This window comes from Chaetomium fimeti (assembly GCF_033439085.1).
Source record: "Chaetomium fimeti strain CBS 168.71 chromosome Unknown B0H64scaffold_1, whole genome shotgun sequence".
NCBI lineage: Eukaryota > Fungi > Ascomycota > Sordariomycetes > Sordariales > Chaetomiaceae > Chaetomium > Chaetomium fimeti.
Window position 1 is genome coordinate 871,653 of NW_026944329.1, and position 27,436 is coordinate 899,088.

The following is a 27,436-nucleotide window of genomic DNA, read 5'->3' on the forward strand; positions in this document are numbered from 1 at the left end:
CCGGGAACCGGCAGGTAAAACGGTCGCTGTAGCCCCTAGTGTGGAGAAACATTGACGAGCGTGCAGTGCTCGGTGGACAGCCGTCGACCCTGGGACATAAACCCAGATCGGTGCTGCACTAGTTATTAATCTGTATTGTTGCATCAGATGAGATCAGGGGAAGCGCGAGTGAGAAAAAAGGGGTTTTTGCCGAATCAAGAATCACCACAAAAGACAAAATCCATCCATTCTCGGTTCCTTCCTGCCCAAAAGCCGCGATTCGATTGCCAGTCCGACTCGGAACCCTGGGCATCCAATGCCAACGCAGGACACGGCGCTTCGAACCCTGTTTAGGAAGTCGATCCCTCGCTTTAGGTTCCTTGCCCCGCCGAACACGACCGCTGCCCGCTGCAAGCAACCTTGGAACTGCTCACTCCCTCTCACCCGCCGACCTTTCCAGTGTTCCACTTTACCAGCAGCAACCTCACACCTTCATCTCGGTTGACTAACCCGGCCTTCCCTATCGCAATCGGGTCACATGCGATACCCGGAGCCCGACAGCAACGGGCCTCTTTGGCGGCTCTGCAGTCAATTGTCGGGCTGCCAGGCGGACACCAGCAGCAACAGCGAGCACATGCTTGCTTTCCCTTTCCGTCTTCGAAGTAACCTCCCGTCGAGGCCCCGTCCCGAGTCGCCGTTGAACCGCCAGGCCAGCCCATGAAGAGCTTGGCCTCTCGATAGCAACGAGACCGAGCGAAATGACAGAGAACGAGCCTCCCGCCCTTGGTGTGCACGACGATGGCCGAGCCACGCGGAGCCGCCGCATCATGGGCAAGCTATTCGGCCGCGACCGCGATCGAAAGGCAACCCGCGACGACGGCGACCTGAACGACTTCTTGCACGGATCCACCGACAAGTTGCAGGTCACTCACCCCGTGCCGCCGGTGCTGACCAGGCTCGACACCAAGACCGCCCCCCGATACCCCAATGCCCACAACGTCAACACCGGCAGCGAGACCAAGACGGAGTACGCTGTACGGCCGCGCGACCCCCCGGCAAGGATCAAGAAGGGGAAGGGGCTGACCGTGAGTTTTGTGAATTCAAACCCGGATGTCATTGGGGATGGCGGCGACGAGTGCGAGGTTCCCACAGTCGAGATATCGAGACGCAAGAAACAAAGACCTCAACCCAGCCCCTCCTCCTCCATGGCGCCGCCTGGCCGACCTGCAAACCTCGGAGCTGGCTCTCAAAACCCATTCGCAGACCCACCCGGACAACCATCGTCGAGGGACGCACGGTTGAGCCCGGGGTTACGGCGCACCCAGACTGGGATGGCACCGAGTCCCGGTCCTCCGGGCTCGGGATTGACGCCGGGAGCCAACACAGGTCGCCGATATCTGGGCATGCCTGCCGCTCAAGACGACAAACGTAGATCGTTTATCGAGGTACAACAGGCCCAAATGCGAGAAGCTGAAGGACGAGCCTTTGCAAACGCCGTACGGTCGGCGTCGGGAGACCAGTCTAGGCAAAACGACCGGGCAAATTCCTCACCCACATCGCCCATCCAGGAGATGGAATCGCCCATCACCGCATCACCAGATTCAATGAATCCTCCCCAGCTACAGTCACCTGCGCATTTCGCAAACGCTCCCCCAATCCCCGCTAAGGCACAGCGCGCGCCACCTCCGATGCCGCCGCCTTCCCGAGAACCACGAGAATCACCCCCATCGCAGAATCAGTACACCCTCACTAGTCAACAGTCCAACTCGCCCGACCGGCTGAACAGGACGCCGAAGACGGAGAACAGCCCCGGTACCCTCTACTCGGCCGCTTCAAACTTTCACCGCCCGTTTGGGGCAACAAGACAAGAGACCAGTGTCCTGGAGAAGGGCTATGGCTCGCCTGTCCAACAACAGGGGGGGTCAAGTTTCCAAGACGTTGTAGCGGCTGCCTCGGACGACGCTATGAATGCGTTTGTGACGCGCACCCGCCATTTGTTCGAGCTGTTTCGCCTTCATGGTGAGAGTGTGCGGTCATTGGCCGCGTCTACACCCCAGGACCTCGCGCGGGCGGCTCTATGGTGGTTTTTGATCGGCCGGACAGCGCTGGAGGTTGCCATCCGCGACCGGCCCTCTACCCCCGAATCCCAGATGAAAAATGACATGGCGAAGCAGCAAGCATATGCCGATCTGGCTAAGAGCTACTGGCTCTTGGAAGAAGCTATGACCGAAGTTGTCAATAGCGGCCGCAGTCCGGTTGACAAGGAAGCAGAGGGCGTCCGGACCACAATCGTCTCCAGCCTCCGAAAACTAGCCGTATCGATGAAGCGGAACGGCTTTCTGCCGCCCGAGGAAGCATTCCTCCCCCAAACTGTTGACAGAACGATTTGGCTCGACTATCCACCCTTATCCCAAGACATCACATCTCTGCTTTGCGGTTCGAGTTCTGCTCTTGCCCAGAGTCACACCTCCGGGATGACGATACTGGAGACGTTGCCGTTGGCTGACACGGCGACCACTTTCTGCTTCGCCCGCTTCCAGGTCGATGCGTTCCTGATGGAGCAGGGGCGAGAATCACGGCGACTCTACCTCCCATGCTTCCTATCGACTGTCAGGCCGCAGACGCAGCCTGACATACTGTTCATCCTCGCCAGCCAGAACGGGGCGGTGCAGCTTCGGATATCCGGAAACAAGAACACAGGTCCGTGCTGGGACGAGGTCCGCTGGCGTCCAGAAAATTGCAACCTGGAAATCAAGTTGCCCCGGGGATTCATCCTGATCGTGCAGTGCTCACAGCAAGCATATTCCACGCTGCGGAGCATGTACGAATTTAGCGCAAAGGTTCACTCCAGTCTCTACCCAAGGCAAGACGAGAGCTGCATTTTCAGGTCAACCCTCCGGGCGTTCCAGTACTTTGACAACGATCCACAGTCAAGGCAGTTCCCGAAAGAATCGACTCTCAACTGCGAGATCGCCTTGTTTGAGCGCCTGTTTAGAGAGGGCGCGGCCACGGGTCCTCGCACTTACCACAAAGGGTACCGTATCGCCGTTGTCACAGGTCCGCGGACCAAGACCCTGAGTGGTGTCAACCAGATGTACCTCCCTCAAGCTCCCATACAATTCGGGTTTCTGCGAAGCGAGGCCAATGACCCTGCCCTCTCACTAAAGTTCGAGAACGGCCGATTCAAAGGTAACATGGTGCTATCGTTTGCCGACGAGGCGGAAAGGCTGCGAATGCATAGTCTACTCATAGGAACTGCCCTGGACCGGGGCGAGAGTGTTTCTGGTGAGGCGCCCCTGCAGGGAGTCTGGTTCTCGGAGAGGTACGGCGATGCCGGTAACAAGGGCCTACAGGCCCTGTCCGCTCTGGCATGGAACAAAGTTAGGGTGATCAATTACGACAATGACGGCGACAGGCCCTCGTGCGTTCTCGCCGATAGGCTCCGCGTGGTCTACGAGTTCAAAGAAGGCACCCTTACCGACCGTGTCAACGTCGCCCCGGGCGAACTAAAACTCCGCCTCGACGTACAAAACCCGAGCTGCCTGATGGTCTTCCGCCAACCCCAGTCCGACATCACCCTCGCCGTTACCGAAGCCAACTCGGCCCGCAATCTGTCTGGCGGCCTTACACAGGCCCTTGAAAGCGTCAAACAGTCCGCCACTATCCGCACCTTCATGTTCCCCAACATCAAAGAGCTCCACGCCTTCGAAACAGCCATCACGGGCTTCCAGGTGCTCTTCGACGGCACCGCCGCCGCCTTCGCCATCTCGCGCCGCCGCATGGTCGTGCCGATCCACAAGAAGTGGGAGGCAGGCGCGACGAGGATCCAAGTGGTGCAGCAGGACGGTGTGTCCCAGCTGCTGGCCTTCTTCGAGGACTTCAGCCACGGCAAGTGCATGGGGTTCCACCTCAAGGGGACCGACGTCTTCGAGTCGTTCAACCGGAGCGGAAAGGCCGGACTTAAGATCGACGATGCCAAGTTCCCGCTGCCTAGGACGCTCGCGCCGGATGCTGACAGCGCACAGCAGGCGGCCGACGCGGCGTTCCTGTGCCTGGATCTGCCGGAGCTGCCGGGGGAGCATGACGATATCTCCATCCTATTTGACAATGAGGCGGGTAAGTTACATGCAAATCACAGATACATACCATGACTACGAAGTAGGGTATATGAGGTTGACTACGTGCTAACTAATATTTAAACAGAGCGCGATAGGCTCGTCGCTTGCCTCCCGGCGCCAGTTAAAGCACCGCGGCTACCGAAAATCAAGGGGATGTCATGAGGCATTGAACGGGGCGATTGGCCGAAGAACGATGGGGGGGGACAAGCATGCGAGTGAGGGATACATATCCGGCATTGGTAACACGAGATACCCTCTGGAATCTATTTAGCTTTTTATTGTTCCAAGATCTGAGTCTGATGTGTGCTGCGTGTGTCGTCTACGGTTCATACACCAATGCTAACCAACATTTGGGATACGGAATCCGCCACAAAACATGGAAGCGACTCGATTTCTCCACGCCCGCTACCCTGTCCTCTACTAGTTTTGTTACAGAAGATGAATTACAAACAACCCCTACTCGGCAGGTACCTAAACCAACGCCTCAACTCCGTTGCAAGCCAGTGGGTAATTTTGATCCGCTTGATGCCAACCAAAGAGACGTGCCTACGAATAGGCCTCCCTATAGTGTTCCCTCCCTTCTTCCTTCTCTGAATATTTCCCAATCAAATCCGACGAACCGACGAACCGACGAATTATCTTCCGCTTCCCTTCTAATACCGCCTCCTCGTCGGCTCCGGGCTCGGCGACCTGGTCGGGCTGCGGGAGCGCGGCCTCGTCTTGAGCCACTTCTTGGTCGACAGCTCCAGCTCGCGGTCGAGCTCCGGGCCGGGGTTCTTGCGGTGGATGAAGTTGCAGAAGCCGCCGCGGACGCAGCCCTCGCCGCTGTTGAGGCGGCAGCAGGCCTCGCGGAAGTCGGTGACGGGGCTGAGCTCGCAGTAGATGGGCCGCGCGGCGTACCAGCGCGAGTTGAGGTCGTCGCAGGCCTTCTGGGCGCTGTCCTCGTACTTGAAGCGGGCGTAGACGTTGCCGATCAGGTGGTCGTTGTTGTTGTCGCACACGACGAGCTCCTCGACCTCGCCGTACTTGCACATCTCGCACCAGATGTCCTCGTAGAAGGCGTCGAAGTGGTTCTGCAGCTGCGACGCGTTCATGTGGTTCTTGGGGTCGAACGCCGGGTTCTGGTACAGGTTCGGCATCAGGATCGTCTGGCTGTACGACGGCTTCACGTGCTTGCGGCTGCACCGGTCCCCGTGCCGGCACGCCCCGATCTTGTAGTAGAAGGAGCAGTTGACCTTGTCCTGCTCGGTGCCGAAGATGGAGGCTAGGAAGTTGGCCATTTTCTTTTTGGGGCGTGTGGGGGAGTTCGAGGTCGGTTTGGGGTTCTAAGGTAGGTATCGGCGACGGCGGGAGTAATGAAATTGGCTTCGCTGGTTATGGTGGCTGGTCGAGGCGGGGGTGTAGTTGATGGATGATTTGAGGCGCGATCGAGGTCGAGATTTGGCGATTTGGCGGCGCGCGGCGGGATGGTGGCAGGCAAGAAAATCGCCGTGTCTTCGCCACAAGTGGCTGACATATTATCATTGGCTGAGCTGCAAGGCTGGATTTATGCCAAGATAAGGCTGAATAATGGTGTGGCTGAAGCTTCTTGTGCGGGCCACAAGGCCGTGCCTTCACCTGTTTCCCCAAAATTCCATTCATTGGAGTCCACCAACAAGAAACAACCTCCACTAACCAACCTAGAAAGGCCCAGCCTCTCTCAGGTACCCGAACTCGCCGACCCCGTCGTCGCCGTCTCCGGAGATGCTCGCGGCAAGCCAATCAGCCACGACCCCTCTCAGCTCACTTGCCAGTTGTAAGACACGCACTTGCATAACCCAATCGCAGCACTGAGCTACCCGGGTAGCGTTTATTCGGAGGGCCCTGCCGAGACACAAACGGAAACGGAGCAGCAGGGCACGCAGGTCACCTCGCGAGAGAAGGGCTGTGACAGCTTGTTTGTCTCCCCTCATTCCCAGCCTCCCAGTGTCACATCGAGATCGGGGGAGAGCAATTCGTTTGTGCAGGGGATGATCCGCAATTCCATCTCCTCACGTGGGCAGTAAATTGCGACGAGCGCCAGAGGAAGATGCTCGGTTGATCCGCTGCGGCTTGGATATCTGTCCATAGTGCCATGCTCCTCAGGATGTCAGCGTTCCACGGCTGTTGGCCACCTCGTTACGTTACCGAGCTCAAGAAGCTGCCGGTTTTTCCGCGGGCACATGCAAATCCTCAAAAATCACATCGCTGAAATTGACAAACCAGGTTACAATCTGGCTTCTGGAAACCGAGGAGCTGGGCCGGGATGGCTGGTGCCGAGATTTTCGGCGGGGATCCCGACCCCAACACACCCCACCCTAATCAATCCAGGGTTTTGGGAGCGGCCTCCCCAACGATGATGCAACTTGCTTCTTTGTTCCCTTGGGGTTAGGTTGTGAAGCCGCCTGAGTTAAGCTCAAACACACGGCGGGCCACGCAGGGCTTTCGCTTCGGCAACGTCTCCATTTTCTGCAAGGCAGTCTGAGACATGGATATCAATGAAACGAACAAACGAGCGTTATTAAAACGTTTCTCGAGCGCTTGCGGCTACAGCCATCCGGATTGGAGACCGGCGACATTCCAAGCTGCTCCAAGTTTCTGGAGACTGCCAAGGATGCGCAATATCTCTTGCGGCTTGGTGTGTGGGCAAATGCGGGAAATGCCAGCTGTTCCAGGGTTCACTGACGAAATTGATGGGGGAATCCATGCTCCGTTCTGCACCGTTCAGCTGGTGAGGAAACCCCTTGCGTCTGTTACTGTTGTAGCGCACCAGCCACGCACCTTTGGAACGCGACTGTGGAGGTTGGATGGATGGGAGGGCATGGAGGGCTGTCTGTCACTCGACAGAAAATCCCGGGTTCACAGTTCGCTGACGCGGAAGGTGGCCTGACTTGACCCGCTTCAACTAGTTGGAACCAGGTGCCAGCCCAAGCCAACGCACCGAGCTTGCACCACAGGGCCGGCCCCCGCTCCAGACCCATCTGACGTAGCACCCCGATCTCGACTGATCGGCCATCCCAGCTGGACCTTGCTGCGGCTGGGGTCATGCCAAGGCGCTCGGAATTCAAGAACACAATTCATCAGTTCCTCCAGCTTTCACACGGCCAGCATCTTTCTGGCTGTGCACTTCACATTTTCCCATCTCCTTCCCCCCCTTTTCCTGCAAAGTGCCCATGGTTCGCAGGCAGGTCCAGCTCCTGCGTTCGTTCCACTTAACGTGAAAGGCTCCCCCGCCAACGACGCGTGCGGATTCAATTCGCCTTTCCTTTCCGTTTTCCCTTCCCCAATTCCTGCATCTACACAGTACATACCTTACTGTGGAGTGCTCTTTGTGCCGCACTTGCCGCCCTACACGAGGTAGCGGAGCTCCAAACCCAGTTCCGGCCGACCAAAAGCTGTGATCTGACGGCTTCGGCATAATTGCTCTGACCACCAAACCTCATCTCAGCAACCTGCTGCCTGCCTGCTGCGGTTGCCATTGAACCAATTGAGAAGCAGGTGCACGGCTGCAGTCGCAGCGGAAACCGCTGCCCAACATGGCGACGACTCATGCCGCCAACGAGCTCAAGCAGCAGGGCGCTATCGAGGCGTCTCAGAACCCCGAGAGCAACGTGACGGCCGAAGATGCGGAGCGTAAGATCGTTGAGGACAGCCGGGAAGCAGGCGTGACGGCATTCACGTTCGACCCCGATGCCAGCCCAGAGGAGAAAAGAGCACAGGCGAGAGCTGTACGTGGCAGGAATCCCCTCCCCCCTCCCCCTTCCCCCCCTCCCTTGGCGGATGTTGTATCTTCCCCTCTGTTTGCAATCGCTGACCACTCTCGGCAGGCGGTCCCCGAAGGATTCCACCGCAGACCCAAGGGCGTAGCGATCGTGACCGATATCGACGATGGTACCAAAGCCGATGTCGACCTACCCTCGCCCTCCAAAGCTGGCGCCATCGAAGTTGCCAAGGGCGAGGACGGGAAGCCCCTCGCAAACGGTGAGGCCGGCGACGAGGAGGACTGGAGCAAGACGGGTTGGGAGCCCAGGTTCGGGTGGCCCACCGAATCCACAGAGCAAGGCGACGATATGCTGGACCACTCAACATGGGTCGAGTCACAGTTGTCCGAGCAGTTCTTTGGAGGTAGGGTTCTTCATCCTAGTGCATCGGGAGCTTGCGTGGTGGCTTACAATTGTGTCGCACAGATTGGTACCACAACGCGGCAGTCATTGCCTTCGCATGCCTCGCCTCCTGGTTGGTAGCCATGCTCGGCGGCGGTCTCGCTTGGGTGTTCATCGTCATGGCCATCTGCTCGACCTACTACCGCACTTCGCTTCGCCGGGTGCGCCGGAACTTCCGCGACGATGTCACGCGCGAGATGGCGCTCAAGAAGCTGGACACGGACAACGAGTCTGTCGAGTGGATCAACTCCTTCTTGGTCAAATTCTGGCCTATCTACCAGCCTGTTCTTGCGCAAACCGTCATCAGCTCGGTTGACCAGGTCCTGAGCGGTGCCACCCCTGCCTTCCTCGACAGCTTGAAGCTCAAGAGCTTTACTCTGGGTTCCAAGCCGCCTCGGATGGAGCATGTCAAGACATACCCCAAGGCCGAAGACGACGTTGTGATCATGGACTGGATGTTCAGCTTCACCCCGAACGACACAGCCGACATGACTTCTCGCCAGCTCACCAACAAGATCAACCCCAAAGTCATTCTAGAAATCAGAGTCGGCAAGGCCATGGTCAGTAAGGGCCTTGATGTCATTGTTGAGGATATGGCCTTTAGCGGCCTGATGCGCCTGAAGATTAAGCTGCAGATTCCCTTCCCTCACGTCGAGAAGGTCGAGATGTCATTCTTGGAGCGCCCAACCATCGACTACGTCTGCAAGCCTCTGGGAGGTGAAACTTTCGGTTTCGACATCAACTTCATCCCCGGTCTTGAAAGCTTCATCATGGAGCAAATCCACGGCACACTGGCCCCCATGATGTATGCGCCGAACGTCTTCCCGATCGAGGTCGCCAAGATGCTGGCGGGCACGCCCGTCGACCAAGCCATTGGTGTGGTTGCCATCACGCTACACGGCGCCCAAGGCCTGAAGAACACGGACAAGTTTTCCGGCACCCCCGACCCGTACGCCGTGATCTCGCTCAACAAGAGACAGCCGCTTGCGCAGACCAAGGTCGTCAAGGAAAATGCCAACCCCCGCTGGAACGAGACTCACTACGTCATCATCAGCTCCTTCAACGATTCGCTGGACCTCGACATCTTCGATTACAATGACATCCGAAAGGACAAGAAGCTTTGTTCCGCATCCTTCCCGCTGGAAAACGTCGAGGAAGTCTACGAGCATGAGAACGAGAGACTCGAGCTCAAGCACGACGGCAAGGCGAGAGGTGTGGCACTTTGCGATATCCGCTTCTTCCCGGTTTTGGAGTCGAGGAAGCTCGAGGACGGAAGCATGGAACCAGCTCCCGAGTCCAACCAAGGTATCCTGCGGTTTACCGTCGAGCAGGCCAAAGAGCTCGATGGCTCCAAGAGCATGGTCGGTCTGCTTAGCCCCTACGCTATGCTCCTCCTGAACGGCAAGGAGGTACACACCAGCAACAAGCTCAAGCGGACCAACAACCCGGTTTGGAACAACGGGTCCAAGGAGATTCTGATTACCGACAAGAGGAACGCCAAGCTCGGCGTCGCCATCAAGGACGACCGCGACATTGCTGGAGATCAAACCGTCGGAACCTACCAGATCAAGCTGGAGGACATGCTAGACTTCATGGAGAAGGGACAGGAGTGGTACAACCTTGCCGGGGCCAAGACTGGCCGTGTCAAGATGATGGCTCAGTGGCGGCCGGTCGCCATCTCGGGCATTGCAACCGGCACCGGAGGTTACAAGACCCCCGTGGGCGTCTTGCGGGTTCACTTCAAGTATGCTAGGGGGCTCCGTAACGTGGAGGCCCTGGGCAAGTCCGATCCGTACGCGCGAGTCGTCAGTGCCGGCATCGAGAGGGGGCGAACTGTCACGTTCAAGAACAACCTCGACCCCGACTGGGACGAGGTTCTCTACATCCCGCTCCAGACCGCAAGAGGCAGAATGCAATTGGAGGTTATGGATGCCGAGAGTGTAGGCAAGGACCGCAGCCTCGGTCTCGTCGAGATCGACAAGGCCGACTACATGGTTCAGGATGAGAACGGCGAGTGGCTCGTACACGACGAGAAGGTGGAACACAGCGACGGCCTGCGCATGCACAACAAGGGCACTCCCAAGGGCGTCCTGACTTACACCGTGGCCTTCTACCCGACTCTTAACATTGCCGACCCCGAGGAAGAGGAAGAGAAGGAGAAGGAGATCGCGGCGAAGGAGAAGGAGATGGCCGAGAGGGAGAAGGAGGAGCAGGAGAAGGACAAGGAGGCTGGAAGCGATAAGGACAAGTCTTCTTTGACTAGACCTTCCACGGACGCGCGGTCATCCGCCAGACCATCCTTGGACGTGAGGTCCAGCGACGGGAAGGAGCCTGGCACGCCGTTGACGCCGACCAGCCCTTCTCGAAAGTCTCGCGACGTCAGAGAACCGCCCAAGATATTCCTCACACCCCAGGAGCTGCTCGCCCACGAGTCCGGCGTGGTCATCTTCCGACTCATGGAGGCGGATCTACCCAAGACTCAGACCCGCATCGAGGTGTTTGTCGACGACATGGCTTTCCCGTCCTACGTTTCTTCAACGGCAAGGACGCGGCAAAACAAGTTCGACGAGATGGGCGACTGCTTCATTCGCGAGCTGGAGTTCTCAAAGTTGACTATCGTGGTTTCTGAGAAGACAGACAAACATGAAGACAACCATAAGGGGGATCATATCCTCGCTCGTTTGTCAGGTAACACGCTCGACACCCTCAAACAGTGCCTGGTAAGTGATGTCGTGTCTCTTTCGTGTCCGTGGAACGCAAGCTAACAACCGCAGAACAACCCAACCGTGCTCAAGATGAAGGGCGACGACGGCGAGGCGTACTCGATCAGAGTGAGCCTCAAGTACGTCCCGGTCAAGATGCAGCTCGACCCGAGCGAAAGTATCAACAACATGGGCAACCTCCGAGTCGATGTTCTCGACGCCCAAGACCTCCCGGCTGCCGATTCCAACGGCAAGAGCGATCCCTACGCCAAGTTCGAGCTCAACGGCCAGGAGATCTTCAAGACGAAGACACAAAAGAAGACGCTGAATCCGGCGTGGAACGAGTTCTTCAACGTCCCGATCCCTTCCAGGACGAGCGCCAAGTTCAAGGCTACCGTGTGGGACTGGGACTTTGCCGACAAGCCCGATTACCTCGGAGGCGCCGACATCAACCTCGGGATGCTCGAGCCTTTCAAGGCGCAAGAGTTCAAGTACATCTTGGACGGCAAGTCTGGCATGCTCCGTGTGCGCATGCTCTTCACGCCCGACTACGTCACCCGCACCAGGCAGGGCACGTCGGCCTTGGCGGGCACGTTCTCTGTGCCAGGCAGGATCGTAACCGGCGTCGCCGGCGTCCCCCTCAAGGGCGGCGCGGCCGTCGCCGGAGCCGTGGGCCACGGCGTAGGCAAGGGAGCCTCGTTCCTCTTCCGCGGGTTCCGCAGCAAGAAGGACGGCGACGACGACAGCAGCGACTCGGAGAGAGGCTCGGTCGATGTCCCGGTGATCACCACCGAGGGCCCGTCGGAAACCAAGGCGATCGGAAACGGCAGCCCGCTGCACCACACCCGCACCAAGAGCGTCGGCGCGTCGTCGGTCCACAGCGCCATCATCCCCGGCGCGGCGTCGGGCACGGCGTCCTTCACCATCGTCTCGGCCTCGGGCTTCCCGCCGTCGGCCGACATCTACATCATGGTCACGCAGCTGCGCGACGACGGCGGCAAGAACAAGCAGGTCGGCAAGACCAAGCACCGCAAGTCGCCGAGCGGCACGGCGCGCTTCGACGAGACCTTCCGCATCCAGTGCACCCCCGACGCGCAGTTCAAGGTCGAGGCCAAGGAGCACCACACCTTCGGCAGCGACGACCCGCTCGGCGAGATGCTGTACTTTGTCGACGAGTCGGGCTCCAACGCCGAGAAGACGCTGCCCGTCGGCAGCGGCACCGTCGTGCTCAAGAGCAACTTCGCGCCCAACCCGGGCTCCTCGTCCGCGGTCGAGGACGGCGCCGCCAACGGCGGCCGCCTCGTGCCCGACAGCCCCAAGTCGGGCAAGTCGGTCGTCGGCGGCGTCCGCCGCAGCTTCCTGAGCAAGCGCGAGCTCAAGGTGCCCGGCACGCCTTCTTAGTGGGAGGGTGGTGGCGGTGGGCCCCGTAGGTTGGGGAGTGTGCGTGGGAGGGGAGGGCGGTGATGATGACGTTGCATTTTTTCCACTTTTTTGTTCTCTTTTTTTTTACTTATCTAGCTTAATATCTCATGATATTGCTGTGTTTAGCGTCGATACCTTGTTTGGTTGGTGGTGGGAGTGGTCGTGGAGGGTGAAGAAGCTGTGGCATGTGCGATTATTCTGTCTCCTCTCTCGGGCTTGGGTAAGTTTCTTTTCATCCGGGGTGGGACTGACGGGTTCATTCAAAACGGGGTAGATGGCAGATTGGGTTGGAATAACGGTCATGGAATTGCGGGTGTGAGTTGCTTGAGTCTAATCATGAGCTCTCCACCTTGAGGATTTGGCATCATAGCAGAGCGGGGGGATAAAACGAGCTCTAGGTTATCATTAACGATCAGTTATCCAATGCTGTCTATGCCCCTTGGTGTTCCTTCCCAAAGATGCCATCCATGATTCACCACATCATTCCAAGATGTATGGTAGGTATCCAACAATTAGTCCTAAAAAGCCCCCTGCCCAAGAGAAAGCCCCCTACCCTCAGTCAACCTCCTAACTCTCCTTCACCCCCTCCCCAACCCTCTTCCTCCTCCCCTGCAACAAATAATCCCCCCCCACAACCGCCCTATACACCCCATACAACCCCTTCAACGGCCACACCATCCACAACACCCCCAGCAACCACGCAACCACCACCCCCGCAACCCCTTTATCTCTGTCAACCTCCCCCTCCCCCTGCTCATCCACAACCCTCACCTTCTCAAACACACTCGGCAGATGCCCCGCCCCGTACCGCGCCCGCCCGGCCTCGTACGCCCCGCGCGCATAGCTCGCCCAGAACTCGGCTTCCGTGTAGAAGGCCTGCCCGTACAGCCACTTCTTGCCGCCTAGGGCGTGCACGGTCTGTTCGAGGGCGCGGTTGGCGTGGATGCTGGCGTGGTGGTGGGTTTTGCTGAGGGGGATGGTGGGGGTGAGGGAGGAGGTGGAGGAGGTGAGGGAGGAGGTGAGGGAGGAGGTGAGGGAGGTGTTGGTGGGAAGGGGGACGGGGCCCCAGATGCCAAAGTTGAGGAGCGTTGCTTGGGAGGGATCTTGGGGTGGGGGATGGGGATGGGGTTGGTTTGAGGGGGGCAGGCCGAAGTCGGCGTGCAGGCCGTGCTGGGAGTCGGGGGTGGTGCGCTGGACGCGGAGGGGGCAGAGCCAGAGCGGGTAGAGCGGGAGGTGCTGGTCGAGGTGGCGGGTGAAGGCGGCGGCGTGGGCGTAGGGGATGCCGACGTCCTGGATGACGTGGAAGTCGGAGAGGCCTGACTGGTGCAGGGCGCGGTACATGACGCGCGCGTGCATGAAGGGGTCGAGCAGGAAGCGCGTGATGCGGTTGAAGGGCGTCAGGAAGTACCGGAATGCGTACCGCGCCGTCCAGAACCCGCCCCGGTCGTACCGGAAAAGGTAGTCGGTTAGCGGGATGTGGTCGACCTCGACGGCGCTGGGGGGTTGCTGTCGGAGTCGCTTCTCTACGCGCTGTGCGTGGACGTAGAACCACGGGTCGCGGGCGCGGAGGAACTGGCGCGGAGAGGCGCCGGCAGGGAGTTTGTCGACTAGACGCCCGGTGCAGATGATGGTTGAGTTCAAGGAGAAAGTGATGCCGTCAACATAATCGTTGGGGGTGTCGTCGGCCGTCTGGGCCTGCATCACGGACACGACGTCGTCAAAGTCCTTGACATGGCGGTATGTCAACTCGACGTACTGTTTTGCGTCTCTCAGCTGGACCTCGAGCAGGGTGACGACGCCGAGGGTGCCAAAAGCCGAGGCGGCACCCCAGAACAGGTCCGGTTTCTCCGTTTTGGAGGCTCGGGTGACCTCACCACTGGCCAGCACAATCTCAATCCAGTTGACGGTCGTTTCAAAAGCACCATGACGAAACGAGCTGCTCTCGCCCGACGTCCCAGAGAAGCCGCCTCCAACAGTGATGCCGGGGAACTCCATGACGACCAAGGGAACCAGGCCATGCTTCAGGGTCGCGTCAACCAGCTCGTCCATGGGAACATTGGGTTCAACCAAAGCCGTTTTTGTGGTTGCGTCTACGCTGAGGACATGGTTCATGCGGCTGGTGTCAACAGTGTTGTCCTCTCGGCGCTGGGACTTGCGAGTGCTGTTGGTAGACCCATGATAGACCCTGAATGGTGTCTTGGTTGCATCGAAGTGCTGGACTCGCGCGGATACAGTGGCGACGGCAGCCTTGTGGCCCTCCATTCCGGTCGAGATGGAGCTTGATGGTGAGCTGGGGGGTAACGGTGAGAGTGAGATGGAGGTTTGGACGTCAACACCCGAGTATGTATGTACCAAGCAAGTCAGACTCGACTGTGGGTTGGCATAGGCTGGGCGGATCAGCCGGGGATACGCTCCTCCAACGAACGGGTATGTTCAATGAGAGATGCATAGTTATTGGTCACGTCACCAGCAAAAGTCGACATTTGTGACTGTTTGGTTGCATTTTAGCATTCCCGCAAAGAGTATATAATTTGCATCCTTGGCTGTGATGATGTATGGACCGAGGTTGAGCTCACGTCTCACGCAACAAAGTGGGTGGATAATCCGCTGGAGGAAACTCAAAACTCTACGTTACCCCAGAACGGAAGTTGCCCGAAGTGCGCGGCTTGCACCTGAAAAAGGCCTGGGAAGATCGAAAGTCGAGAATCGCGCGGATGCAGGAGGATCAACAGCCATTGACCAATTGGAAGATGTGATGCATCGGTTCGAGGCCCGCTTTCGGCGCTAGTGAAGTGTTTCCCCCACCCTAGAGCGCTCATCTCGAAAGACCCCTGGACAGCCCTGCAACAGCCCTGACAGGAGTCCGAAGGGGCCTGCCGCTTGAGACTTTGAGCCAGTTCGACTTCTCGAAAGAGAATTGGACATCTGGCGCGTTGCGAACACCACCACATGGATCACATAACTTCTCCTTTACAGCGACAATTCCTACCGACCGAGCGCTGGATCTGACCTGATACGAGCAGCTGACAAGACAAGGACAAGAAGCGCGCCCCTTCGAGTCTGTCATCGAGTCCGCCGACCCAAGAATTACCCTCGACTTCCCGATTCGAAACGCTACACAAAGAAACGGGAACACATAAATAGAATTGGCCGACGCGCAGTCGGCTACACCCGCCGCAATGGACCAAGCCGACATCCCCGCGCTGCTCTCGCGCCTGTCGTCCGACGAGGACGCCGCCCGCAAGATGGCCGTGTTCAAACTGCAATCCTCCATCAACGACCCAGCCTTCGCCGACGTCTTCATCTCCTCGGGCGGCCTCACCATCCTGCGCCGCCTGATCATGAGCGCCGGCGGCAACACCCTCGCCTACTCGCTGCAGAGCCTGACCCGCCTGCTGGAGGTCGACATGGGCTGGGACATCTTCGAGGGCCCCGCCGCGGGGGACCTAGTGGAGCGCATAGTCGAGCTGATCGTAACCAACCCGCTGGTCAACATCCTGCGCGGCGCCATGTCCATCCTGGTCGCCCTCGTCGGGCGGTCGCAGTCTTCGTCGGGCGGGCCAGCACCGGGCGGGCACGAGGGTGGGGGCCCGAACGAGACGGGCCTCTCGCCCCGGACACCGGCCGCGCTCCGCACCCCGGGCACGTTTGGCTTCCGCGCGCTCAAGCCCGCCGTGGCCGTATACCCGCAGTTCTTCGAGCTGGTCATCCAGCAGCTGCAGAGCGCCGACCATGCGCTGTGCGCCAACGCGCTGATGCTGATCAACGCCCTGATCCGGGACGCCGTGTCGAACGATGGGAGCGTCAGCGGAACGGTAGCGCCCAAGAGCCCCGGCGCCAGCGCAGGCGAGGAGTGGAGCAAGTTCATCAAGCGTCTGCAGGATCTCGGCCTGATCCGCGCTGTCTACAACCTGCTGCAGAGTTCGTCGCTGCAGGACCTGGCGCACCCGCTGTTGGAGTTCCAGTCGCTGACAAAGGTGCTGTTGAGGAAGTGGAGAGAGGTGAGGGTGGACTTGGAACGGCCGGAGCATCGGAGGGCGCTTAAAGGGCTGCATCTTGCGAGCGCACCCGATAGGAGGCATGCCAACGGCGTCGCCGGGGGGGCAACTGCGTCTGCGGACGAAGGGGATGTAGCCAGGAAAAGCAGCAGGAGGCATAACCCCGAGAAGTGGAGGCGGCTGGGCTTCGAGACGGAATCCCCGGCCATCGAGTTTGAAATAGCCGGCTTTCTCGGCATGATGGACCTGACAGACTACGTGAGGAAGAACGAGGACGGTTTTCAAAAGCTGCTGCTCGAACAGTCGACGAGGCCGTTGAGCGAGCGGTGCCCTGTGGCAAGGGCAAGTCTGGCGGTCACCATGATTCTCTACGACCACTTCGAGGTGGACAAGTCGGACTTGGAGGATATCAGGGGTTATTTGGCTCTCAACGACCCCAAGGCTCACGACAAGTTATTCCACCCGTTGCTGCTGCAATGGTCACGGCTACATACCGCCGGGCTTCACGCCTTCTTTCGCCTGTGGAAGTCCACCGGAGCCCAGCGCGACGACTTCGACAAAGTAGCCGAACTGGTGCGTGTCCTCGTCGAGCAGGTGGTGGGCCGGTCAAGTAGGACAAAAGACGTGCTTGAGGTGGAAGACGAACTACAAGAGTACGATGCGGCACGACTCCGGGAGTTGCAGATGGAACTGTTGGAGCTGTCCTTCGAGGACCAATGGGGCCCGCACCTCGTATCAGTACGCGAAGAGCTCAAGCATGAGGCACTGCAGTTCGTCAAGGAACAGCGGATCAGGTGCCTCCTCCAAGGCAGCTGGTTCACCAAGCCGATGCCGCACACCCGGCAGGAGAGCTACACCAAGCGGCGGCTGTACCAACCATGGCGATACGCCAAGCTCTCCCACAACCGCCGGTACCTCCACTACGCCGACTTCCCCGAGAAGCTGCCGTACGACCCCGGGCTGGACACCCTCACGGACAAGATCGACCTGGGCACCATCAGCTCGGTCGTCTCCAACGTGTCGGCCAACCCGGAGGCGGACGCCGCCGGCCCCGAATCCGAAGCCGACTACAGCCCCAACTCCAGCATGCCCAGCCTCCGCCACAACGGCGCCGCCATCACCACCAAACCCACCACCAAGATCACCATCTACTCCTTCTCCGACGACCTGACCATGGCCACCCCCAGCATCGGCGCCCACACCCCGGACAACACCACCGTCATCTCCACCCCCAACGGCCACAACCACAACCACAACCACGGCAACCACGGCAACCACGGCAACCACGGCAGCGGCGGCGGCACTAACGGAGCCAGCACCAGCACCAGCAACGGCGGCGAGGCCAGGGAGCAGCCCGTGCTGACGCTGTACCCGCCCACCCACAGCCTGGCGTCCGAGTGGCTCGACGGCCTGCTCATGCTGCTGAGCCAGGCGCCCATCACCGCCGAGACCAACAAGCTCGTCACGCTGGTGAGCGAGTACGGGTTGAAGATTAGGTTGTTGAATGTCAGGTTGGAGCAGATCTATGCTGGGCCGCCCGTATCAGGAGGGGGTGGGGGTGGTGGGGGGAGTGGGAGTGGGAGTGGTGGGAATGGGGGCGGGGTGGGGGTGGTGCCGAGTCGGGAGGGGTTGGATGAGGATTATTTTTATGAGATTTGATTTGCTTTGTTGGGGGGGGAGGAGAGGGAGGTTTGGGTTTGTGACGGGTTGAGTTATCAGGGCAGGCCTAGTTGTTTCATCTTTCCCTTCTCTTTTCTTCGTTTCGGGGATTTTGTTTCTTGAGTGTTGTTCAATTGGTCGCGGATACCCACCCCATACCCCGTTACTATACCATAGCTACTTTTATACCCATTTTCTGTGTTTTTATATTCAAGTTAGTTGTACATACCATATTTGTAGTCAGTAACTGTACTTTTTTGCAGTTGCGCACCATTCTACCTAGGAGTGGCTGGATCGCTCTCGTTGAATAGTACACTTTGCCCTGCTAAGTAGTCTGGATGTATTACTTCCTCAAATAAATAGTACTCTCTGTAAATAGCTTCTGGAGAAATCCATTTGTCCTAAGGAATGGTTTGTGAAAGCACAATTGCCATGACGGCACACTGGGCAAGGCTCATTCGTGTGGGGCTCTCATATTGGTTACACTGCACATCCAATTTCAGCTCTTCATTCCGTTCTCAGCTCTGAGGCCTGCCACCTCCCCTCTCAATGGCCGGATTCGTTTGATCTCTTTGCCAGCCTCTTCAATTCGGTGCTTCCCCCGCACAGCGTTTGAAGCTGCCCAAAGTCACCCAAAGTCGGAACTCACTTGTCGCCACTTTCGTCAATTATCTCAGGATTTCATCACCGCCTCCGTGATATATCCGTGAGATTCATCTCACAAATTAGACTGTTTATCAGCCCCTGAACCACGAAACAACAAATCGAGGGCCAACCAGCGACCCCAATGTCGGGGTCCGCCGCTTCTCCGTCGGCAAGCCAGGCTCGGCGCTGGCAGAGTGCGCAGGGCAAATTCGAGAACGACATATGGTTTTGTAAGTTGCGCGAGCTCATGTGTAGATAGTACTATGTTGTTGCGTTAGTATGTACTTTACCTGACAACTCGTCCTCCAGGCGCCTGCGACCCCCCGATGCAAGCGTCATTTCTGCAGGTGCAGAAGGCAGGAAACAACAAAGGGCGATGGTTTTACACCTGCCAGATGCCCCGCGATAATCAATGTGGGTTCTTCCTGTTCGAAGACGGTGCGCGGGTGTTAGAGAAGAGGGCGCAGGGAGCGGAGAAGCGAGCGGAGCCGTCTGTCTTCAATCGGCCGGCCCAAACGAACACCGCAGGCCCGAGCAACGGCTCGGCCGCGGGTAACAGGTTGCCTACAGGCAACAACATTCAGAGGGCGAACAATTACAACCTCGCTCGTGTTACTCGGTCCGACACGCCGCTCTCGGAGGCTGCCTCGTTCGTCACCGGCCCACTCTACTCCCCCGCCACCAGCGTGTTTCCCACGCCAGCCCCAAGACGGGGTATCTTCCGCGGCATTCCGCGTCTGGGGGACAAGTCGTGGAGTTCGGACGAGGATAGCGATGTCACGGCAGACCGACCGGCAAAGTCCCCAGCAAAGTCCCCGGCCAAATCGCCGGCGAAGCACCAATCCAACCTCAACCAATACCTCGGCCTATCCACCCCGGCATCGAAGCGAAAGCGGTCCGGCGCCGACGACGGAGCCGCTCGGCGCAGCAGTGGTAGCACCAGAAACGCCGCCATCGAAATCACCTCCGATATCGACTCGGACGACGCCGACCAACTCGTCGAGCTAGCCGACCAGACGGCGCGGCAGCACCAGTCTGCCAACGGCCCCGCTGACAGCCCCAGCACGGTACGAGGCAGCAGCCGTCCCGGGCTCGGCGGCCTGCCCACCCCCGAGACGGGCAACAGCTTCATCAGCACATCCTCAGAACCATCCGGCGCCGCCAAACGCTTCAAGAACGCCCAAGGCCTCGCCGCACCCCCCACCCCAACACCCACCCGCAACCGGAACGCAGCAGCAGCACCACCCCAAGGCCAAACCAAACCCGGATCAGGAACAGGACCACCAGCAGCAGAAACAGAAGACGACGAAGAAATCACCACCACCATCACCACCCTCCTCGCCACCGTCCACCACCCGCCCATCCCGCCCGCCATCCGGCGCGCCGTGCGGGAGACGCTCAACGCGCACGCGCGGCGGGCGCGCGGGCTGGAGCGCGGGCGCGACGGCCTGCGCGACGCCCTCCGCGCCCGCGACGCCCGCATCGCCGACCTCCAGGCCCGCGTCGCCCGCCTCGAGACGGAGAGGCGGTTGAGGCAGGAGGTGCTAAGGAGTGATCTGCTGCAGGCGCTGTCGCAGGAGGTGGAGGGTGGGGGTGGGAATGGAGGTGGTGGTGGTGGTGGTAATGGGGGGAATGGGGGTGGTGTAGGTGTAGGTGGAGGTGGGGGTGGGAATGGGAATGGGAATGGGGGGGAGGAGTGATGTGATGGTGGCGCGGAGAAATGGGGAAGAGGAGTGATACATACTGGTGAGGGAGGACGATGGGAGGGGAGGCCGGGAGTGAAGGAATAAAGCGTGATAAGTGGATGGGCATGGGGGCTTTTGAGGGGATGATCGACCGGGCAAGGGCTTTGAATTTAACTGGTTTCTTCTGGAATTGTTGCTATTTGGGAGTTCAGGATGGGAGACTAGGAAACGGGCACGCATTGTCGAGATGGAGCATAGAGAGGAGTGCATCTGGGATCTGTGGTTGTTGTTTAGTTTAGGTACCTACGGTCTGCAACGGGTGTTTCCCGGAATTTATTGTTTCTCGCACCGGGCACTGCAGGTTCGAAATGACCCCTCCTCAACTTGAATTACAAGTATAGTGTATCAGTACGGTACAGAAGTATCACTGAAAGTCGCGATAAATCCCAGAAGCTTGGCGACAAGGTGCTGCCAGTCCCCCGGCCGCTGTGTTGACTTCACTTCCTATTCTGGAAGGCTGCCACGGTTGTGATTGGCCAAAGCTGACGCGGCCGGGCGCGAAGCTCGCACACGACGTGGGTCTCGAATTGATTGTGGGTGGGCTCTGCTGCAGTACATCTCCGCTTCGCCTCTCCCGGCACACGCGTGTCTGTTTCCCAGTGCTGCCCACCGGAATTTCCCCTCAACACGTACTAAAACTCGTCTCTGTCGACCATTGATCCATCTCCTCCTCTCCTCGCGAATATGTCTTCCGCCGGTCTCTAGCGGCGCGTCCTCTTCTTTAATCTTCTCGCCACCCTTTCCGGTTTTTGGCTAGGTACCAAGCAGCACTGCACCCTGTGGGGGATTGATACAGCGCAGGCCCTCAGTGCTCTCAACGCGTGTTGATGCACCATTTACCGTTGCCCACCATGGCGTCTCAAACCACCTCTCTCCCGTCTCCGCCCACTCCTCCGCCGGCTGCATCGCCCTCCGAATATGGGCAGAGCGACCTCATAACCCCAGCAGCCTCTCAACAATCGTTGCCACCCACTTCCGATCCCGTGTCGCCCTCCTCCACCGGGCAACGCCACCCGAGGGGTCAGCACCCCAAGGGCAAGAGGAACCGGACTTCGTACGTCCCATTGCATCCTGCATTCGGTGGCTTCGCTTGCTGATACCTTGTGCTTCCATTGCAGACCAGCCGACAAGGCCGTGCTCGTGAAGGCCTACAGCGAGAAGCCACAGCCGAGCCAAGAAGAGATCGCCGAGATCACATCGCGCGTCTCTATGAACAAGCAGGCGGTTCGCGTGAGTCCATGCACGCCCCCGAGCTAGTTAGGAGGAACGGATACTAACGAAGCGTTTAGATCTGGTTCCAGAACAGGCGCCAGAACGATCGCCGCAAAGCGCGTCCATTGTCACCCCAACTGATAGAGAGCATCACACAGGGCCGCATCTCCGTGTCCCGGTTCGGCGAACTTCCCGAACACACTCCGTTCAACTCGGGGGGCTTCCCCGGCTCCTCTCAGACCATGTCGCCGCCAGAGCAACGGACGAGTTCCTCCGCCCACTCGGACGGTGCTAGCTGCCGCTCCGACGGTACACCGGGGAGCCTACGGGGAGCGGTGCACGAGCGAGGGTCCATTTCATTCGAGGGCAGGGAGCTCGCACCCTCAGAAGGACACCCCACCCCCGCTCCTTCTTGGCCCCTCTCAGGCCAACCCGGTTATCTATCCAATCGACGAAACACCGCCGGCGCCCCTCCCCTGCCGTCGAGCTCTAGTCGCCGCGACTCCTTCAGGTTCGTACCTAACTCGTCCTGTTAACATGTTCATCCACTCACTTATATGCATGTAGATCCGAGCCTTTCTCATCCTCATGTCCGCTCCCGCCTTCTTCCAGTGCTGGTCACGATGCCTTCGATTGGAAGCCGAGCTCTCAGCCGTCTCAGTTCCGTCTATCGACATCCATGTCCGGTCAGGCCGAGATCACAACGGAGTCACCACCACGCCCGAGTCAAATACTAGCACCCGTGGAGCCGCTTCCATGGCCAGAGATTCCAGGGCCGTCGGAACTCCGCCGCTCCGCTAGCTCAGCAAGCCTCAGTCGGCGGGCTCCCGGTCTCAAGCGCAGCCGCTCAAGCAACGTGCAGGTCTGGGAGGACTGCGCCAACTCGGAGACCCGCGAGGATCCGCTGATCGCTCAGGCTAAGCACGAGAGCAGCGGCTCAGCCATTGCAGAGATCAGTCTGCTCAGGTCATTGAGCGCAGCCGGGAGCCCCGCCCTCGAACAGGCCAGCAGCACCAACCGTGCGAAGCGCCGCAGCCACCACATGGCGACCAGCTCCGACGCTCGCTATACCATTTCCAAAAGGCCGAGGCTTGAGCGGTCATGGAGCACCAATGCCAGGATCGAGACGACGTCGGCTCTCGCCCAACGGCACAACACGCAACCGAGCCGCCTGGTTCCCGCCCACCCCGCGGACAAGCCCAAGCCCACGAACGGACTCGACCACCTATCACTCCTAGCCTCAGAGTCAGACAAGGAGAACTTGAGCCCGGACGAAGACGGCAACCCGCGCCCCTACCGCCGCACCCTCTCCACCGGAAATGTTATTTCATCAACCTCCTCCGGCCGCCGCCGCCTCCCCTCCGGGCCGCCGTCCAGCAAACCCACATTCGCCAACCGCAACCCGCGCCGAACACCACAACATCAACAACACCAACAACCCCCACACCCCCGAACAACCTCTCTGGCCCGCGCCGCCACCTCCCCCTCCTCCTGGTCCGCCTACTCCAAGCAATACCGCACAAACAACGCCATCAACCGCCGCCGCTCACCCGCCAAATCCCGCGGCACCGCGTCACCACGGATCTATGAGGACGGGGACGGGAGCGGAGACGAGGGGAACAGCGTCGACGGCCGTACACGCGACCGGTTCCTGGAGCGCGACGATGTCCATCGTTTCATGACCGCGGGCGACGTCAGTCCGAGTAAGAAGAAGGAGGTGGATGCGGCGGCGAATTTGATTGCGCTTAAGTTTGCACGCTGAGGTGGCTTTGGTTGGTTGGTTACCTCCTGTCCTAGTTGGTTGGTTGGTGTGTATCCTGCATGCGTGCATGCGTTTTGGGGGCGGTCGTTGTGGGATGCGGTTCGGGCCGCTCCCGATTAGCCGTTGGGGGCGGGGGGGTGTGGTGTGGTTGTTTACGCGCACTCCTCATATGGGGTTGTGTTGCGTTGTGTGCACGGTGTTGTGTGTGCATGGCTGGCTTGTACCGAGGCTGTGCATGGCTGGTGATTTGATTATTCACAGCCAGTTGGGCTCGGGGAGAAGCCGGGGCTGCGAGATGAAAGGAGGGGCGGCCTTGGTGTGGTGCTGAGGGCGTGGATGGGCCAAGCGCTGGTTCCGTCCTGTCCCTCGGACCTACTTGTATATGGAAGGGATGTATGGACCCCTTGAAGGAGAAGAAAGCTTCTCCGATCCTATTCGGATATCTAACGTTTTTTTCTTTTGTTGTGGGATGATGTGTTATGGGGAAGGAGGGCGGCTTTGTCAGGGTGTTTAACTGTTGGTGAGGTTGTTTGCTAGTTTATGGGCGATATTGCGGGCTTAGGCTGGTGCTGCTGTGGGCAGCCTCTGCAGCGAGTCCTTGAAGAAGATATCATGAAGAAATACTTTATAACCAGACCTCGAGCAACGAAACGTTTCGTCCACATGATATCCCGTCTCAACCAGTCCAACGCGCGCCGAGTGCAAGCAAGTGCAAGTAGAGGTAACCCCTCCATGATGTTCAAACCCGCACCTGGACGACTCGGGTGCACTCGCAAAGACCGCACAGCCCGACAAGCCCAACCAATATCACAGCCCAACCAGGAAGGAGGGCATCATGTCAGCGAAGTGACCTCCTCTGATTCGACCCGACAGCCCAGGCGATCGGTGACTGCGGGGTAGCTCGAGGGGCAGTGGCAGGAAGAGGGCGCTAAAACAGTGGAGGGGGCCTCGTCATCGTCGATGACATCAAAGATTGATAACTATGTATGTGTGTCCTGTTCGCCCTTTTGCCAAACCAGGCATACCAGTTCGACCTATGTAGCTGAGTAACCAGATCTTCCCTCCCCTTCATACCCCATCATTCCCTTCCGGGTTGAGAACCAAAAGAAAAAAAGAAAAGCCAGAACGCCCGCCTCCCGATGTCTTCGAATAACTAACGGCGATCAATCGCCGTTTCGTGCAGTCGTATGCACTGTGCGATAGGCAATCGCATGCCACAAGTTCAAACCCCAACCCAACCTCTCGCTTCTTCGTCTAGTAACAATGCTTCGCGACGGAAACCAACTGCTCGACCCGACCCGACCCGACCTAACAACCTACTCCACTCCAATACAAGACAAGAAAATCCAAAAAAAGAAGAAGCCTCCGCGAACACTTCTTGGGGAGCCAGGTGAGAGAGAGAGAGAAGAAACTCTACATGGTAAACATGCTCATCTGCCGCCTCAGCGGGCTAGCCGCGGTGCTGTTCTCCTCGCTGGCGTAGCAGGCCGAGTCGGTATCGATGTCCCAGCCCTCGTCCTCCTCGCTGCCCTCGACCGAGCCGTCGGCGGCACAGCCGGCAGCGCCGGCATCGAAGCCCTTCTGGGTAGCGGCGCGCACGTTCCAGCGCAGGGTGCGGGAGACGCTGTCGAACCACTCGGTGTCGGTGCGGACGACGGTGGGGAAGGGGTACTGGGAGGCGGTGATGGTGACGTGGTCCCCCTGCTTGAGCTCGATGCGGCCCTTGCCGTCGAAGGCGCAGTAGGCGGTCGCGCGGCTGTTGCGCGGCACCGACACGCGCAGGAGCATCGTGTCGGAGAGCACCATGGGCCGGAACGAGAGCGTGTGCGGGCAGATGGGCGTGAGCAGGATGGCGGGTATGTCCGGGTGGACGAGGGAGCCGCCGGCCGAGAGGGAGTAGGCGGTGGAACCTGCGGGGAGGGGTTAATAATGTGGGAATACCAGAGGAGGGAGAAAGGGGGGGCGCTTACCAGTCGGGGTCGAGAAGATGCAGCCGTCCGCTTGGACCACAGTCAACAGCTCGTCGTCACCGTACAGCTCGAGGTTGGAGACATAGGGCGACGGCCCGCGGTCGATGACCAGCTCGTTCAGAACCTCAAATTGCTCGCCCTCCTCCATCTCTTGGCCAGCGGGCGTATCGCGGTACACGGTACAGGTGAAGCGCATCCGGAGGTTCGCACGCATGCCATCCTCACCCATCACACGGTTTAGGTGCTCCTTGTACCGTTCAAACTCGAAGCTCGTCATGAAGCCGAGACTCCCGAGGCTGAAGGACAGGACAGGCGGCACAATGCGCTGGAAGAGCCAGGATGTGAAGAGCACGGTGCCGTCGCCGCCGAGGGTCAGGACCAGGTCGAAGTTTTCTGGTTGGGTCCAGCACAGGTCGGGAGTCCAGTACTTGAGCATCCCCTGGAAGCGCGGGTCGAGATCCGTGATCTCCCTGGCGCCGAACCGTTTCGAGTGGCGCAGCTTGGCATCCACGTAGACGTTCACACCGACGTCGGACCCGTAACGTGGGGTCTGCAGCAAGAACTGGGTCAACTCGCGCGTGAGCAGGACCAGCTGGTTGTCGCGGGCCTTGGTCACGATCATGACGTTCCTGACGGCGCGCTTGATCGGCTGGCGCTGGAGCTGCCGGGCTACCTCGCGCACGACCTTGGCCGTCTGTACCAGGCGCGAATGCGACATGAACTGGTCGTGCTTGATCTCCTCGAGGACCTTGTCAATGTCGACGGCGTCGTCGAAGCGGTTGTGGTAGAAGCAGGGCGATTGCAACGAGGGGAAAGCGGCGGTCGGGGTCTCGGCAGCGACGGAGCGGGCGTTCTGGGCTATGGCAAGGCCATTGAGGGCGTCGCAGAGCTGTTGCGAGGAGGACGAGCTGGGCCGATTGTCGGCCCCGTTCTGGGCGCCGTGTACGGACAGCATGCCGGTCAGTGATAGGGCCTGGGGCTTGTTGTTGCGTGCTACCGAGGCCAATGCTTTCATAATTGTCTGTCTCGGGACAGACTCGATCGAGGGGGCGTTCTTGCGGTGGCCACGAGGGGGAGCAAAACTGGAGGGAGCAGGACTGGCGGGGACGGAGCGGACGGAGCGGCCGTTGGTGTGTTGCGACAAGTCGAAATCCAACGGGGCCAGGGTGCCTATTGTTGGCAGAGTGGGCTGCGATTCGGCGACAAAATCATGATCCCGGATTCCCGTTGTTGGCCCTGTTGCAGCTGTGGCTGCCGGTGCGACTGTGGCGGTGGTCGGTGTTCTCGTTGTTGTCGCAACGTCGACGTCGACGTCGGCGTTTGTCGGCAATGTCGGAGAAGTCGGTTCACCGTTGTCCGGAGGCGACAGCTTCAGTGTCAGTGCTGCGCGGGATGATTGCGAGGAGGATCCGGAGTTGGCGGGTGACCGCTTCTTAACTCCCTCCGGGTCGTAGCGTTCCTGCCGCAGTGGGAGCGGGAGGTCAGCGGGGTGACCCAGCACAGATGGGTGGATTGAGAAACCGGACATGGTCGAATTCGGGGTGGTGGGGTGTTATTTTCGGGCCCGCTTCAGCGCAATCCTGGCAGCTGTTTGGGTTGAGTAATGGCCCCTGGAAGTCACGTTTGGTCACCTCTGCAGTAGCGTCCTGCAGCAGCTCTGCACACTGTCGTGCACTGGGAGTGATCGGATCTCGCGGATGCCCAGAATGGTCGGGAAATCCCCCGAAGCGAGTTGAACCTTGTGTAACCCGTCACCCTTGAGGTCCTGCAAGGCAAATGGAGAAGATGCACGAAGCGGCCCGACGCGCTGTTCAGCCGACGTCACTGTATGCCAACGAAGTCGATTCCGGCCCGAGACGATTGGTCGTGGGTCAAAAAGCAAGTTCGCAATACCTCTTTCCTAGCCGCGTTGGCCGAGGAGATGGGAATTCAGAATTCAGCCGAGGTGAGATCAACTACCTGGAGGAGCCGAGTGTTAGTTCGCGGCCGTGGCCCCCATCAGGAGGTAAGAATGACTTGGCCCGTCCGGGACACAGATAGACA

At 59.3% G+C, this 27,436-nt stretch overlaps 8 protein-coding genes across 8 annotated transcripts; 5 read left to right on the forward strand and 3 right to left on the reverse strand.

Annotated features, from left to right (window-relative positions):
* Positions 1-737: 737 nt before the first annotated feature.
* On the forward strand, positions 738-4,259 carry B0H64DRAFT_314500 (uncharacterized protein; the record flags this gene model as incomplete). The annotated part of the gene is made up of 2 exons (XM_062800206.1): positions 738-4,095; positions 4,183-4,259. The coding sequence occupies 2 exons, from the start codon at positions 738-740 to the stop codon at positions 4,257-4,259; spliced, it is 3,435 nt and encodes a 1,144-aa protein (XP_062663546.1).
* A 134-nt stretch (positions 4,260-4,393) lies between these two features.
* B0H64DRAFT_379776 (uncharacterized protein) lies at positions 4,394-5,529 on the reverse strand. The gene has a single exon (XM_062802693.1). The coding sequence runs from the start codon at positions 5,375-5,377 to the stop codon at positions 4,751-4,753; it is 627 nt and encodes a 208-aa protein (XP_062663547.1). The 5' UTR covers positions 5,378-5,529; the 3' UTR covers positions 4,394-4,750.
* Positions 5,530-7,564: 2,035 nt separating this feature from the next.
* Positions 7,565-12,675, forward strand: B0H64DRAFT_5794 (C2 domain-containing protein). The gene is made up of 4 exons (XM_062808469.1): positions 7,565-7,843; positions 7,943-8,240; positions 8,303-10,998; positions 11,053-12,675. Exons 1-4 carry the CDS (start codon positions 7,652-7,654, stop codon positions 12,379-12,381), a joined length of 4,515 nt encoding a protein of 1,504 aa, XP_062663548.1. The 5' UTR covers positions 7,565-7,651; the 3' UTR covers positions 12,382-12,675.
* A 294-nt stretch (positions 12,676-12,969) lies between these two features.
* On the reverse strand, positions 12,970-14,664 carry B0H64DRAFT_437224 (FAD binding domain protein; the record flags this gene model as incomplete). The annotated part of the gene is made up of 1 exon (XM_062806230.1): positions 12,970-14,664. One exon carries the CDS (start codon positions 14,662-14,664, stop codon positions 12,970-12,972), a length of 1,695 nt encoding a protein of 564 aa, XP_062663549.1.
* Positions 14,665-15,467: 803 nt separating this feature from the next.
* Positions 15,468-18,455, forward strand: B0H64DRAFT_448066 (ELMO/CED-12 family-domain-containing protein). Its single transcript, XM_062807038.1, has one exon. It carries the CDS (start codon positions 15,582-15,584, stop codon positions 18,057-18,059), a length of 2,478 nt encoding a protein of 825 aa, XP_062663550.1. The 5' UTR covers positions 15,468-15,581; the 3' UTR covers positions 18,060-18,455.
* A 109-nt stretch (positions 18,456-18,564) lies between these two features.
* Positions 18,565-20,794, forward strand: B0H64DRAFT_448072 (uncharacterized protein). Its single transcript, XM_062807039.1, has 2 exons — positions 18,565-18,934; positions 19,014-20,794. Exons 1-2 carry the CDS (start codon positions 18,847-18,849, stop codon positions 20,402-20,404), a joined length of 1,479 nt encoding a protein of 492 aa, XP_062663551.1. The 5' UTR covers positions 18,565-18,846; the 3' UTR covers positions 20,405-20,794.
* Positions 20,795-20,956: 162 nt separating this feature from the next.
* On the forward strand, positions 20,957-23,439 carry B0H64DRAFT_5875 (uncharacterized protein). The gene is made up of 4 exons (XM_062808478.1): positions 20,957-21,503; positions 21,568-21,679; positions 21,739-22,172; positions 22,229-23,439. The coding sequence occupies exons 1-4, from the start codon at positions 21,277-21,279 to the stop codon at positions 23,421-23,423; spliced, it is 1,968 nt and encodes a 655-aa protein (XP_062663552.1). The 5' UTR covers positions 20,957-21,276; the 3' UTR covers positions 23,424-23,439.
* A 1,387-nt stretch (positions 23,440-24,826) lies between these two features.
* On the reverse strand, positions 24,827-27,071 carry B0H64DRAFT_5845 (ATP-NAD kinase-like domain-containing protein). The gene is made up of 2 exons (XM_062808474.1): positions 25,394-27,071; positions 24,827-25,333 (listed from the first exon to the last, which is right to left on the reverse strand). Exons 1-2 carry the CDS (start codon positions 26,919-26,921, stop codon positions 24,837-24,839), a joined length of 2,025 nt encoding a protein of 674 aa, XP_062663553.1. The 5' UTR covers positions 26,922-27,071; the 3' UTR covers positions 24,827-24,836.
* Positions 27,072-27,436: the final 365 nt, after the last annotated feature.

Excerpts from the sequence above, each read along its gene's own strand:
- B0H64DRAFT_5875 (XM_062808478.1), top strand. The coding sequence starts at position 21,277 with ATGCACCATTTACCGTTGCCCACCATGGCGTCTCAAACCACCTCTCTC. Across the intron at positions 21,504-21,567 it reads GGCAAGAGGAACCGGACTTC|ACCAGCCGACAAGGCCGTGC; the intron begins GTACGTCCCATT and ends CTTCCATTGCAG. Across the intron at positions 22,173-22,228 it reads AGTCGCCGCGACTCCTTCAG|ATCCGAGCCTTTCTCATCCT; the intron begins GTTCGTACCTAA and ends ATATGCATGTAG.
- B0H64DRAFT_5845 (XM_062808474.1), bottom strand. The coding sequence starts at position 26,921 with ATGTCCGGTTTCTCAATCCACCCATCTGTGCTGGGTCACCCCGCTGAC. Across the intron at positions 25,334-25,393 it reads CATCTTCTCGACCCCGACTG|GTTCCACCGCCTACTCCCTC; the intron begins GTAAGCGCCCCC and ends CCCTCCCCGCAG.
- B0H64DRAFT_379776 (XM_062802693.1), bottom strand. The coding sequence starts at position 5,377 with ATGGCCAACTTCCTAGCCTCCATCTTCGGCACCGAGCAGGACAAGGTC.
- B0H64DRAFT_448066 (XM_062807038.1), top strand. The coding sequence starts at position 15,582 with ATGGACCAAGCCGACATCCCCGCGCTGCTCTCGCGCCTGTCGTCCGAC.
- B0H64DRAFT_5794 (XM_062808469.1), top strand. The coding sequence starts at position 7,652 with ATGGCGACGACTCATGCCGCCAACGAGCTCAAGCAGCAGGGCGCTATC. Across the intron at positions 7,844-7,942 it reads AAAGAGCACAGGCGAGAGCT|GCGGTCCCCGAAGGATTCCA; the intron begins GTACGTGGCAGG and ends CACTCTCGGCAG. Across the intron at positions 8,241-8,302 it reads GTCCGAGCAGTTCTTTGGAG|ATTGGTACCACAACGCGGCA; the intron begins GTAGGGTTCTTC and ends TGTGTCGCACAG.
- B0H64DRAFT_448072 (XM_062807039.1), top strand. The coding sequence starts at position 18,847 with ATGTCGGGGTCCGCCGCTTCTCCGTCGGCAAGCCAGGCTCGGCGCTGG. Across the intron at positions 18,935-19,013 it reads CGAGAACGACATATGGTTTT|GCGCCTGCGACCCCCCGATG; the intron begins GTAAGTTGCGCG and ends CTCGTCCTCCAG.